The sequence below is a fragment of the Chrysochloris asiatica genome, unplaced genomic scaffold, assembly GCF_000296735.1.
Source record: "Chrysochloris asiatica unplaced genomic scaffold, ChrAsi1.0 scaffold00046, whole genome shotgun sequence".
Taxonomy (NCBI): Eukaryota; Metazoa; Chordata; class Mammalia; order Afrosoricida; family Chrysochloridae; genus Chrysochloris; species Chrysochloris asiatica.
Genome location: NW_006408564.1, coordinates 8,533,411 through 8,547,126, shown reverse-complemented (window position 1 = coordinate 8,547,126; position 13,716 = coordinate 8,533,411). Strand labels below are relative to the sequence as shown.

The 13,716-nt window shown below is 45.2% G+C and overlaps 1 protein-coding gene across 1 annotated transcript in view; it reads left to right on the top strand.

Moving 5' to 3' along the window:
- Positions 1 to 6,400: 6,400 nt before the first annotated feature.
- Positions 6,401 to 13,716, top strand: part of FAM107A (family with sequence similarity 107, member A) — a 139,167-nt gene continuing 131,851 nt past the window's right edge. The window contains exon 1 of the mRNA XM_006862122.1: positions 6,401 to 6,479. Coding sequence (XP_006862184.1) covers positions 6,401 to 6,479 — 79 coding nt within the window. The remainder of the gene's footprint in view (positions 6,480 to 13,716) is intronic.

Here is a 13,716-nt window from a genome sequence, read left to right as displayed (position 1 = left end):
TCACAAAAGGAGAAATTATTGTAAAAGAGTAAGAAAAAGAACCCATACTAAAAGGGGGGAGATTTTATATATATATATATATATGCTGCTGATCACCAGGATGTATGGGATAAGAGGAGAGGAGGAAGGGAGAGTAAGATAGAGCACAGGGTAGGAAATAGACACAGGGTAGCTTGGGTGCAAGGGGGCAGTGGGGGCAATACACAAGAAGGGGGAGGGAAATGGAAGAACAAGGCTGATGGGAGAACAGTTAGGCAGGTTCGCATGGGCTAAGTGGGACAGAGGTAAATGATAATGTATGCACAACCTTGGAACAACAGGGCTCCAAGATACAGGGATTGAGGCATGGTTTGAAGGGGTAAAAGAGGGGAATAATGTTAAGATGCTTGACTGTCTTTTTAATCTTGGTTTTCCTTGCCTACCATTGTAAAATAGACACTTGAGGTGGGGGGAGAAAGGAATAGCCAGAATCCTCACTACAGAAAGCTTGTAAGTCCATCTTCAGCTAGTAACTGATTGGAATACCTTAAAGGAAACTAGAAGTTGCCCAGTAAAAGAGGCTTCCTATGGAGCCTCCGCATCCAGAACCGACTGAGGTAGGAAATTTCCACTGGAAAGGACGAGTAGACCAGCCTGGAGCGGCCAGAAGAACAGAAGATATTTCGTGAAAGAAAGACCAGCAGGAAAAATAAAAACCAATAATGGCAGTGTGATTGATTATTATAAGAACAAGTAACCTGTTCACCCGGGAGCCATCAAGGTAAGTGGTTGGAACCCCTTGGAGCAAACCCCTTTCCAAGACTGAGACTTAAGGGGAATACACGAGCATGCATGTGGTCTGGCTGGTGACCACGTTGGTCACTGATAAGGGGAAGAGGGGGAAAAAACAGCAATGAAGTTGCAAGCTAAGCCCTACCACATTCAATAGACCCCTGTGAACCTGGGTGAAGACCTGGATGGCTAGCAGAATGGCAAGACCCGGGGACTCCTGGCCCCAGAGGCAGTGACATGGCCACAGAGGACTAGAACAGAGATTGAAGCATGCAGCTGATATGAAGTAAGGAGAGATGCACAAGAACACCCATGTTTGCATATAGTACCCACTTGACTTGGCTTCAATGGCTGAATGATCGACTAGAAGAAGAAAGAAGGGCGGTGGGGGGAGGAAAAGAGTAACCAGCTACAGTTCAATGAACTTTACCTATACTTATGGATGTAATAGCTCATAAAAGGGAACAAATATTTACAGTGAGGATCACTCCTACCCCCTCGGTACACAGGGTTGACAGGTATAGGCAGCTTAGACATTGGCTACCCAAAATGGGGGGGCGGGGGCTATAAAGGTAAGAAGTGACTGGATTACAAGATTTCAAGAAGAAGCCTAGTTCCAGACAGGGCAGGGGAAGGTAGAATCACCACTGAATGATTTTCAATCTGTTGGGACCGGGCTGGGGAAAGGAAATGGAGATAAGACTCTTGTGATACAATAGTGAATAATTGCCATCAGGACTGACTGTGAAGGGAGTAAATATAGAGGTACATGTTTTTTGACAAAAGGAGGAGAGTGATTTTGCAGCACAGGAGCAGAGGTTCCTGGGCCCATCAAGGAGAGCGGGACCCTACCCAGAGAGATAGTGATGCCAGAGTTGGAGACAGAGACTAAGCGGCTGGGGACACTGGATTCAGGGAGGGAGAAGGGCTGTGTACTGGCTGCCGGGGGGGGGGGGAGGGGCGGGCCTGTGTGGTGTACCCTTTGGTTGTTTGATGATGCATGGAAGGGATTGTAATCATTGCAGTGAAACAAAATATGACAGGAAAAACAAACAAACAAACAAAAAATGGCAGATGCATGGATAGACACCCAGGTTGAACCGGTGTGGCAGAGAAAGTGAATTAAGACTGTACCAATGAAGATACAAGGGTCTTCTAAAAGTTTGTGGAAATGCAGTTAAATGATAATAGTATTTTTTGACACATAAAACAAATACACACACACATAAAAGGGACTTGGTCAAACCTGCATACCTTCCTTGTCTATACCTTTCTTGGTGGCAGATCTCAAAACGAGAGCTCTTCTGTCCACCCTGGATAGTCCCTGGGCAAGACCGCAGATGGGGGCCTCCTTTGGCTCTGGCCCTGGCTTACTCCCTGTGGAATTCTCCACTTCCCCATGCAAACCAGAGCTCCCCTTGTGGGCACATTCATTCATTCATTCAGCAAATTGTTATTGGGCATCAACTCCATGCCCAGCTATAGACTAGAACCTGGGGAGACACTTGACAACAAGACCCAGTCTCCCCTCAAGATGAATATAGTCTTGTGGAGGACACTGGGCCTAAATGACCACAGTTCCATGGTGACTATGAATATAGGAGAAGTCTGGGACGTTGTAGAAGCATGTAATCAAGCCAAAGGTCCCTGAGGAGAGTGGATGCTGGCTGAGACCCAAAGGATGAGAAGGAGTTAGCCAGGCAGAACTGGGAAGTGAATTCTAGATAAGAGTATACACTTTGGGTAAAAGCTGCAAAGTACAAGAAAGCATGGCTTCCAGGAAATTGCAGTTATAATTCACAGTGGTGAGTGTGAGGAAAGGGGCCCCTCCCCTCGCTGACCTTTTCTCATCTGATCATCCCTGTGTAGCCTTCCTTTCTTCCAGCCACCCCAGGGCTCCTTGCTGTTCCCTGGACATGCCAGGCACACTCCAGCCTCAGGACTTGGCTCTGGCTGTTTTCCCAGCTCTCCATTTCATCGACTTTCCCACCTCCCTCAAGTTTGTGCTCATTTCTCCCTTTGCCAGTGAGACCCTCAGAACAGCCTATTTGTTATCAAATGAGACCCTACTCAAGGCACCCCTATGCTATTCCACTGTTCCTTCTTTCCATAGTATCTGTTGTCTTCTAACATACTATATATGAGGGGGCTTCATAAAGTTCATAGAAATTTCCCATTACCTTTTCATTTTCTTTTTCCACACACTTTTGTGTGTGTGTGTGTTTTATCCCCCTGCTACACTGTCAGCTCCACAAGATCAGGGGCCTGGGTCTGTTTGGTTCACCGAGGCCTCCCTAAATCCTTGAAATTGGAAGGAACAAATGCATGTGAGAATGGCAGGGAGGGCCAGAGAACAGAGGCCCCCTCGCAGGCCAGGATCAGGAGCCCCGGTGGAGCAATGGTTGGTGCTCAGCGGCCAACCTAGAGGTCGGTGGTTTGAATCCACCAGTTACTGTGAGGGAGACAGATGTAGCATTTTGTTTCCATAAAGATTTATAACTTTGGAAACTCTATGGGACAGTTCTACTTTAGGGTTGTTGTGAGTTGGAAATGACTCAAGGACAATAGTTTTGTTGTTGTTGTTTGGTAGGCCAGGAGAAGGTGTGTGGGTTTCATTCCAAGTGCAGAGGGTAGTAGGGAGGGTTCTGGAGAAGGGCAGGAGCAGAGTCTGGATTCTATTTTAAAAGATTGCTCTGGATGCTGTGGAGAAAGTGGCTTGGAGGGGGCCAGCTACCTAAAGCCATACAGTTGCAGTGGCTAAACTAGGGTGGTGGCATGGGTGTGGTGGGGAAAGTAGACAGATACAAAAGTTTCCTAGCAGGTGGGCTAACCATTCCTCATAAAATGGGGTCTATGGAGAATGAGGGAAGATGATGCAAGGCAGACCCCTAAGTTTCTGTCTGAGCAAGAGGGACAGAGGGGAGTCACTGCTGGGGACAGCAAGGAAGGAACAGATTAGGGGCTGGGTAGTCAAGAGTTGCGTTGGACGTGTCTACTAACCTTACTTATTAGGCTGGGTGGTGCAAATGTTTCACACTGCTATCATAAAAGCTGATGATTCAAATTCACTCAGCAATACCACAGGAGAAAGGGCTTGTATCTGTTTAGATTACAGCCAAGAAAACCCTATGGAGTCGTTCTACTCTATAACACATAGGACTGCCATGAGTTGGAATCAACTTGATGGTAACTTACAAAATCAGCAACAATTAGAGTCTGAACTGGAGAGAGGTCAAGTAGGCAGTTGGACCAGATTGAAGCTCAGAGGGGAAGTCTAGATTGGAGATACACATTTAGGAATCATTGGCTTACAATTGTTTTCAAATCCATGGAAGTATAACAAGAAGAGATGTCTAACAGCTGACCCAGAGGACCAAACCCAGAAACCTTCTTAACTGGCCCTAAAGGAGTGAGGAGGAATTTGCCAGGAGGGTAGGGAGAAGGTGATCCAGGTAGCAGGAACAGCCTAGGCAATAGCTCAAGAGTATCATTCCCAGTTTTCCTCATAACCAACAAGGTCATCAAAACAAAGACTATCTGAGAAACTGTCCCATCCAAGAGGGGCCTAAGGTGACATGACAAGTAAATGTAATGTGGCTGTCCTGGATGGGATTCTGGAACAGAACAAGGTCATTAGGTAAAAAATAAAGAAATCTGAATGAAGTATGGACTTTAGTTAATAATAATGCATCACTATTGGTCCATTACTTGTAACAAATGTACTGTCATACTGTAAGAGGTCAACAAAAAGGGAGACTGAGTATAGGACATAAGGGATCCCTCTGTACTTTCTGATGAAGGTTTCTATAAGTTTAGAACTGTACCCATGCCACTACCAGGGCACCTTCTAGCGTAGTGGTTATGAATTGGGCTGTGAACAGCAAGGTCAGCAGTTCGAAACTACCAGCTGTTTTGCGGGAGAAAGATGAGGCTTTCTGCTCCCGTAAAGATTTACAGCCTCAGAAACCCTGTACAGGGTCACTATGAGTCAGTTTTGACTCCACAGCACATAACCACCATTTTAAAAAATTAAAAGATCGTAGGGTCTCGTAAACACCCCACTCCAGCACATACACAACACTCCAAAGACAGTCATAATTCAATTTTCTGGAGAGGACTTTGATCCTGAACACTTCCTCCCAAGGTCAAAAGACTCAGGAACACTATGGCTATCTTGTCACCAGCCCCCTGCCAAGGAACAGAGGGTCCTTACCTCCTACTACTTTCTGTTCACAGAAAGAATATTGCCCTCAGGCCAGATTTCATAGTGAACATGAGAAGCAGAGACTAGATGGCTCAGGTAAGTCAGACCCACCTAGTACTCCTTGGGGATACAACCAGGAGCAATTGTTTGAGCGTGTTCTACAAAAGCACAATCCAGAGCCACAATTTTCCTGAATCTCACCTTGTTCAACTGGTGGCTTGGTTTCCCCCTGCAGCAAAAGTTTTGGCACCCTCTGGGTGCAAATTCCAACTCCATTTCTAATCAGGTATATGAGCTTGGGCAAGTCACTTGAGCCTGACTTTCTTCATCTCTAGAAAGGAACATACACCATAGTTTGTTACAAGAGCTACAGTGGATTGAATGAGATGACCTGTCAACGGGGCTATATATATAATATCCTCCTCTGTAGAATAGATTTAAGGTAAATGCCAATCTCTGGCATCATACTTGGTATTCATGATGTCTGGTTATGGAAAAGAGATACAGTCAGTCTGGCCAATCAGTGAGGCCCCTGAACTTGGAACTGACAAGTGGGTCCTCAGGACTCCACATAATGTCTTGAGGAGCAACCTCTCTGAGTTGGTCTTGTGCAGTGGTCAAGGAGCAGCCAGGACCACCTGGGTTAACAGTCAAGGAGGTTCTGAGGTTGGAGGGAACAATGAGACAAAGGGTTTTGGTCACAATAAAAAGTTAAAAAAACAGAAACAAAGGGAATTGGTACTGTGGTGGCGAGAGACTGCAACCCTCGACTCAAAATTCTCAGCCCAGTGAGGTGCATAGCCTCCGGCAGAAGCCAGGCAAAATCTTGGACAGTTTTCTTGGGGTCTATGCTCTCTAGGGAAGTCCTGGTATGGCTCTGGGGCTAATGCGCTGGACTGCAAGGTCGCTTTGAACCTCAAAGTTAGCCGTTCAAGCTCACTAGCCGCTCTTTGGAAACCCTATACAGGGTTGCTATGAGTCAGCACTTAACCACCACAATGCTCTTAGGGGCACATGCTTTGTGGAAGGGAAATTGGTTTGGTCTTGGCTCCTCCAAATAGCTCTAGCATTTAATGAGACCAAATGCCAGTGAAATAGGGAAGAGATGAGAAACTCAGGCTTGGTGTCAGGACACCGGGGTTCTCCGTCCTGGCCCTGGGATCCCGGTGCTAGAAGTCCTCAAGCCAGACACAGGAGCCATGCCTGCTGCCTGGGCGGGGACACCTGCCCTGGCCCAGGCCCCTCTTCCTCCTCCCGTGGCGGCGCCTCGGCGTCCGCCCCTCGGGCCGCCACCGAAACCTGATCCGCGGCGGGATTTGGGCCGCTGGTCCGCGTCACCGCCACTGAGGCGCTCGGGCTCAAGCTACAATTGGTAGTGCGGTCGCCTACTTCAGTGCCGGCTCTTTGGGCGTGAGTGCGGGCTGCATGGCGCAGAGGCTGAGCGAGCGAGCACGGGGGCCCGTCGAGGCCACCGGGCTCTACAGGGCTGTGTTGCTCAGGTCTGGTAAGTGAGGCAAGGCGACAGGGACCCCGCCTCTCCTGCTGCAGGGACGGAGTGAGGAGGGCACGGAGGGCGCACGGGACACAGCCCCTGGCCAGTGTGCTGCTGACTTCTTGGTCCTCTTCTCTGCGCTTCTTTCCTTGGTTGAATCTTTCCATTTTCCTTACCTCCCCTCTTTCATTCTTTATTACTTTTCCTCCACCCCCTTTTCTTCTTGTCTTCCCTCTTCCCTCTTTTCTCCCTCCTTACTTTTTCCTTTTATGTGGCGCTGTAGGTCATTTTGAACCGCAAGGTTAGAGGTTCAAACTCACCAGCCGCTTCTCGAAAACCCTATACAGTGTTGCTATTAGTCGGAACCGACTTGATGGCACTTAACAACAACAATAACAACCCTAAGATACACTGCTTTCTTCCTATGTGGAGTACACCCACAGAGAGAGAGACACTGTCCTGATTAAAAAGTTGTGGGAGGTTCCACCCTATGGCGGGTCTCTTAAGCAGAGATTTACCAGGGCGCGAGTTTGACCGCTGGAAGTTAGGGGGCAGGAGAGCGAGGAAATGGGCAGGACCAAGGTAGTACCAGTGGGGATCTAGGAAGCACAAGACAGGAATGTCCTTTAAGAACTTCGTGATGTCCCGGGAGCAATAAGGGATAAAATAATATATACTGGGGAGCAAGGTACAGGGAAGTTAGCGACAGTCTCTGGTAAACAGCTGATTTGGAAGGAAACATACAGAAGTTGTTTTTGAGGCCCCAGACAGGATGACAGGTGGTTTTACACTATTTTTTCTGTCTCTGTTTTGCGCGTTTGCAGGGAGCATGCACTAGTCTCCACTCAAGAAATAAGACTTATCATTTAGGAAAATGAAACAAAAATCATATTCGCCAGTTTCGAAAATAATTTGCAAAATACAGGGATATAGAAAGAAAAAAAAGAATGTCCGCGGTGAGCTTTGGGGGAGTTTTCCTTCCAGACTTCTTGGTTGTATTAAGAGGTTTGTTGTTGTTGTTAAGTGCCGTCGAGTCGGTTTGGACTCATAGTGTCCCCATATGGGGTTCCGAGGAGCAATTGGTGAGCTTGAACCACGGACTTTACGGTTCAAACTGACCTTGAAGTCCAGCGCATTAACACCGCAGCGCCACAGCAGTACTGGGGAAGGTGAAAATCGGTTTTGTGCCTGAGCTCCTGCCAGTTGTGGGTATGTAACGAGAAAGACTCAGGAGACTTGGGCTAAACAGGCCTAAGCGAGGTGCCGGCCCCGTGGGGTTTCCCCACTGCAGTTCCGCGAGGACCTGAGCGGTGGGAGCCCTGGCGAGCCCACGGCTGCGTATCTGCAGCAATGGTGCCGCCCCCAGCGCGAACCTCATCGGCGCCCAGAATGGTTGCCTTTCTTACTTAGACGCCAAGTTACTGGTTGAAAACTTTGTTTTTTTTACTTGTGAAAGTAATAACTGGGGACTGGGGAAGCCTTCCTAGGGGAGGGTCTTAAGCCTGCCTGAGCCCAGAGAAAGGGAGGGGGGCAGTATAATCAGATGAATCTGGTTCCAAATCCCAGCTCCAGTGATGTCCCCACAAAGCACTCTTTTTGAGTGCCATCATCCAGTTATGATCTTCTCAGAAAACTGCAGACCTTGGGCTCTCTCTGACTTGGAGTGTCAGCTTTGAGTTTCACTCAAAAGGTACCGTTTTTTTTAGCTGCAAGTAGGCTCTGAGATAAGAGTAATAGGTATACATTAGAATCACCTGGAGTGGAAATGCAAATTCTCAGCAGAGAGTGGAATTACAATGAGCCTGTTCTAAGTCCTGCTTCCAACCCATTCAGAATCCCCACACCTGAGAGTCATCTCATTCTCCTTTGTAACTGCATCCGCACAGGTCCAAGCCAGGAAGGGAGCGAGGTCTTTGACAGGTGCTTCCTTTTCAGAGCACTTATTATGTGCTACGTACTGTGCATTAATTAGTTCAGGCAATCCTCACAGCCCTACCAGGTTGTTACTAATTGTCATCCCCATTTCCCAGAGGAGAAACTGAAATTCAGAGAGTTAAGAAGTTTGCCCAGAGTGTTGCTAAGGGGTCTTTCCTATTCCAGTAAATGAGTAGAAAAGATATTTAAACATAGGTCCCTTTATAGCAAAATCTGTATGCCTTCTGAGGTAGTCATAATAATGGCAAATGATTGTGGCTCACTTGTTACTGCTATTCTCTCTGCCAAATGCTTGCTTCTTACCACTTCCCTGACTCATTTATTCATTCAGTTAGTATGTATTAACCACACTCCCATAAAGATTTAGTTTCATAAACATACTGATACAAAGTAGGTATGAGTCAGTATCAACTCCAAGTCAGTTTGCTTTTCATTTTGTTTTGGTTATGCATTAAGGAACTCTGGTGTCATAGTGGGTTAAGTAGTAGGCTACTAACTACAAGGTCAGCAGTTCAAATCCACCAGCCATTCTACAGGAGAAAGATGAGGTTTTCTGCTCCTATAAACATTTATAGTCTTGGAAATCCTCAAAAGCTGTTCCACTGTGTCCTATAAGGGTCACTATGAGCAGAATGCACTTAACAGCAGTGGGTTTTATATTTGACTTTTTGTTTTGGTTATGCACTAGGAATGATGCATGTGATTAAGCATTGGACTACTAACTGAAAGGTTAGTGGTTCAAGACCACCCAGAGATGATTCAGAATGGGACTCTACTTCCAAAAGATCATAGCCGTTCAAAAATACATGGAGAACAGTTCTACTGGGTCACACACAGGGTCACCATAAGTCAGAAGCAACTCAGAGCCAACTTTCTGTTTATTTTTGTTACTGTGGACCAGGCCCTGGGGGAGGCCTAGGAATAGTAGTGATAAGTAAAACAGACATGTTCCTCCTCTCAGGGAGGTAAGTAGTATTGACTGCCTAGTTCAAGCACAAGAAAACCAATACTGAGAAGGTCACATGACTTGTTCAAGCTCACACAGCTAGTTGGGATGGAGCTAAGATTCAAACCCAGCACCATGACCCTCTGGAATCATTACTGGCTGTCTCACACAAGGAGGAACAGGAAGTGAGAGTGCAGGGTGGGAAGTCAGCTGGGCCAATGCATGAAAGGGTGGGCACCCCCTCTCTTTGCTGCCCCCAAGGAATGGATTATAGAACCAAGTCCAAGATAGCAGTCCTCTTCATTCAAGTAGTGCCAAGTCATATGCCATGTACTAAAACATTTTTAGAAAAATGCCATCCCAAATTATTTTAAATAAATACTTAATATTAAAGTAATACATGCTCAGCGTAGATTTGGGGACACAAAGAGAGGGGAGCCTTACTAACACTAATCACAAACAGCCACTGGTAACATTTCAGAATGCCTCCTTTAGGCTTAACTATGTTTGTGTGTTTTATGTTGTTGAGATTGTACTGGCTCTAGCCTTTAACTCCACTTTTTTTCACTTGAATGATTAATCTTTAATGCTCTTAAATCAGAATTATCGGTACACTAGCCATCACTATTGTACAAAGGGTTTTTCATAGAGTACCTTATTTATTTCTCAAAAGAAAATTTGTGGTAGGTATTCTTCATTTTAGAGGAATGGAGAGTTTACACTCACTTAAGCATCCAGCAGTGGAACCAGGATTGACCTCTGGGTTGACTTAGAACCCATGCTCTTAGGCTTAGGGACTGGTCTGAAGGTCACTTTGTGAAATGAATCAGGCCCAGTCATGCCTGCTAGACTACACAGGGCTGTAGTAAAGATCTCGCTGATGCACATTACCTGCATCTGACTGGGAGATTTAGCCAGGTTCCTACCCAATGTGGGCATCAACAGTGGTGTTCCTCGTCTGCCACATGAAATAGCCACAGCCTCCATCCAGGGGCAGGTTCACCAGTAAGCACAGTATGCACCAGCTTATAAAGAGGGTACACTGATCAGTAATGAACAGCTTCACCATACACAAAGTGGTTCACTACAGATTAGTAATAAGCACAATGAAGCCCATGTATACCTTATTTTTGGATAATCCATCCCTGACCTCTTTCTCTACCTTCCAAGTAGGGTTGCTAGAGGAAACACTGGGCATCCAACTAAGTATGAATTTCAGATAAACAATGAATAGCTTTTAAGTTACATAGACCCTAAGTAGTTTATGGACCATACACCTCCTAAAACATTTTCTGTTGTTCATCTGAAATTCACATTTATCTGGGCATGCCCTACTTTTATTCGCTACGTCTGTCAATCCCATTCCCAGGACTCATGGAAGTTTGCTTGGCTTGACAAACTATGATTTGCTCAGGTTTCCCTACACACACACGTCTTCCCATCCCAAGAGCCACTGTCCAGCTCTTGTCCAGCTATAAGAAAATGAACGCTTTCATGACCAAATTCATTTCTGCTTTGAAATTTTTGTTGATGTAATGTGTTTTCAGTAATGGAAACGCCAGAGTCAAAGGTGCTGCCATAAAGTTGATCCTGACTCATAAGGCGTGCTGAAATCAAGGGGGGACTTTTTTTGAGGTAATACGGTTTTGATATAATTATGTGGAACACATATGTCCCAAGAGGACTCTGGTGTCAGCATTGGTAAGGTGAGACTCACTTCTTCAGATTCACATAGTTTTACAGGTCTCCACCTAGTGGCAAAGGAGCTCTGGTAGTGTAGTGGCTACGAATTGGGCTGTGAACCTCAAGGTCAGCAGTTCGAAACTACCAACTGTTCTGCGGGAGAAGATGAGGCTTTCTGCTCCCGTAAAGATTTACAGCCTCGGAAACCCTGTACAGGGTTGCTATGAGTCAGAACCGACTCCATGGCACATAACCAACGAACCAACCTAGTGGCAGCATGTAACCACAGCTAGAATTGCAGTTTTCCAACAAACCTGAGAGGCTGAAGATATCTGTGGGTGATATATGTCCCACGGGTCATGAAAGAGTTAGAATATAATAGAATGGGCAGGGGTTGTGGAACAGCATGCACCACAGGATCCTGCTGTGGCTAAGACGCCAAATCAACCATTTCTAATTGCAACTGGGTTGAGAGCCAGCTTTCTGAAACAAGACTCTTTAGTTGTTCCCTACCCCCTCTCACACATTCCTCTTTCCACCCTTGAAATCCCTCTACAGAGTAAATTCTTCCCGGTTTAAACTTGTTGTAAGGGAGACTCTCATTTCTTCTATAATCTCTTCACAGATCTCATGACAAGTTTGTCTACTAATCCAGCTTCCCCTACCTCCTGCCGATCCACTCCCTGCCCGCCCACCCCCTTTCTTCCCACCAACCCTGTTTTCTTTCAGCAGAGCATGGTTTTTGGTGGAGGGGGTGATCCTGGAGTTGTTTTATGGGTGGCTTCTCAGAAATCGCATTGAAGCTTTGAAAAGGGGCCTTGGAGGTTTGGACTGAATACAGGGTTGAGGAGGAAGTTTCAAGTTGCCATGGAAACTTCTTGTCTGATATTTGTGGGCCCAGATAAGCTGCTCAAGGCGCCTGTCGGCTTGAAGAAATGGGGGCAAAAAAAAAAAAAAAAGGAAAAACATTCTGTGGAGTTTGTTTTATGTAGCTCCCAAACCCAAACTAGCTGTCACTGAATTGATTCCAACTCCTAGTGACCGTGTAGAACAAAGTGGAACTGTCCCCATAGGGTTTCTAAGGCTGAGATCTGTATGGAAGCATACTACCACATCGTTCTCTCCTAGAGCAGCGGGTGGGTTCAAACTGCCGACCTTTCAGTTACACCAGTGCTTTAACCACTGTGCTGCTAGAGCTCACTGTAAACACAGGAGAATTCCCCAGGTCCCATTCCTTCACTAGCACCTTCCTCTGGCTCCTCTGGGCAGGAAGGGGCATGGGAGGGGTTTGTGCAGACTCCAGGGACCCCCCCTTGCCAGCCATGCAGCTGGGCAGGAATTCTAATACCCAGACCCTTGGCATTCCAGAGTCCTCCCTTTAGGAAGAAGGGAATGGTCTTCAGGAAACGATCCCCTAACTTAAATTCTGCCATAATCTGGTCTAAACTCCTAAGACAACCATCTACTCAAAGGACCTCTGTTTTCTCATTTCCAGAGTGGCCATAATGAACCAGATGTGAATCATTACTGTAGTTGGTTGGAGAAGGCTTTCCTTGTTCATATTTTTAATCTTGATAGCTTTGTTTTCTGATAACAAAATAATATGTGATATTATTAAAGCCATGAGCATGACAGAAGTGGTGACAAGGAAAATAAAGCCTGTAATTTTCCCTGTTAGAACTGTTGTTCTTAAATTCTTGAAGATAAATGAATCTCCAGGAGAACATGTTAAAAATCTAGATTCCTAGGCCCTCCTTCAAAGGTTCTGATTGAATAATTCAAAAGCATGACCTAGCATTTGCATCTTTTAAAAATATATATAAAGCAGACATACATTTATTTCTTGTTTTCTCACTACCCATTGAAACATCCAGGACTGGTTTACTTAATTATGAAATCAATATTTGTTGTTTAAGTAAAAAACTAGGAAAGGGACCAAGAAAGGGAACGCTACTGAAAGTTCTTAAATTAATGTTGTCATTGTTGTTGTGATGTGCCATCGAGTCCATACCAACCTATAGTGACCCAGCATAGGGTTTCCAAGGAACAGCTGGTGAGCTTGAATAGCTGACCTTGCAGTTCAAACTGACTTTGCAGTCCAGCGCATTAATTTCTTCATTCAGGGAGAATTTTGTTAATAAAATTTTAATTAACACAAAATCACATAGTTCTATTAACTCCAACAACAAAAAATGTACTCCCAACTGATCATTTCTCATTTAGAACATTTGCATTTGAATAACATTTCAACTATAGATGTTTGCAATACATGTATGGTTGTTGTTGGTAAGTGCCATTGAGTCGATTCCGACCCATTGTGACCCTATATAGGGTTTCTGAGGAGCAGCAGGTGAGCTTGAACTGCTGACCTTGCAGTTCAAATGGCTTTGCAGTGTGGTGCATTAACCCTCAGGCCACACCAGGACTCCAACATTAGCAAGTTCTAAAATTCTCTTCATGAATGACTAAAAAGCATACAATAATTACTTTCAGTTAAACTATTCAGCTAAAAATATTAAAATTATATTAAAAGCTTTCATGTTAAAGATAAAAAATCAATAAAGCATATCAAATATTTTCTAATACAATGTTTAAATTAAAGGATAATTTTGTTCTTGAAAGAATTTAGCATTATTATTTTTCTTATTTTAATTGATACAAAAATAAGAGTAATCATAATTAATG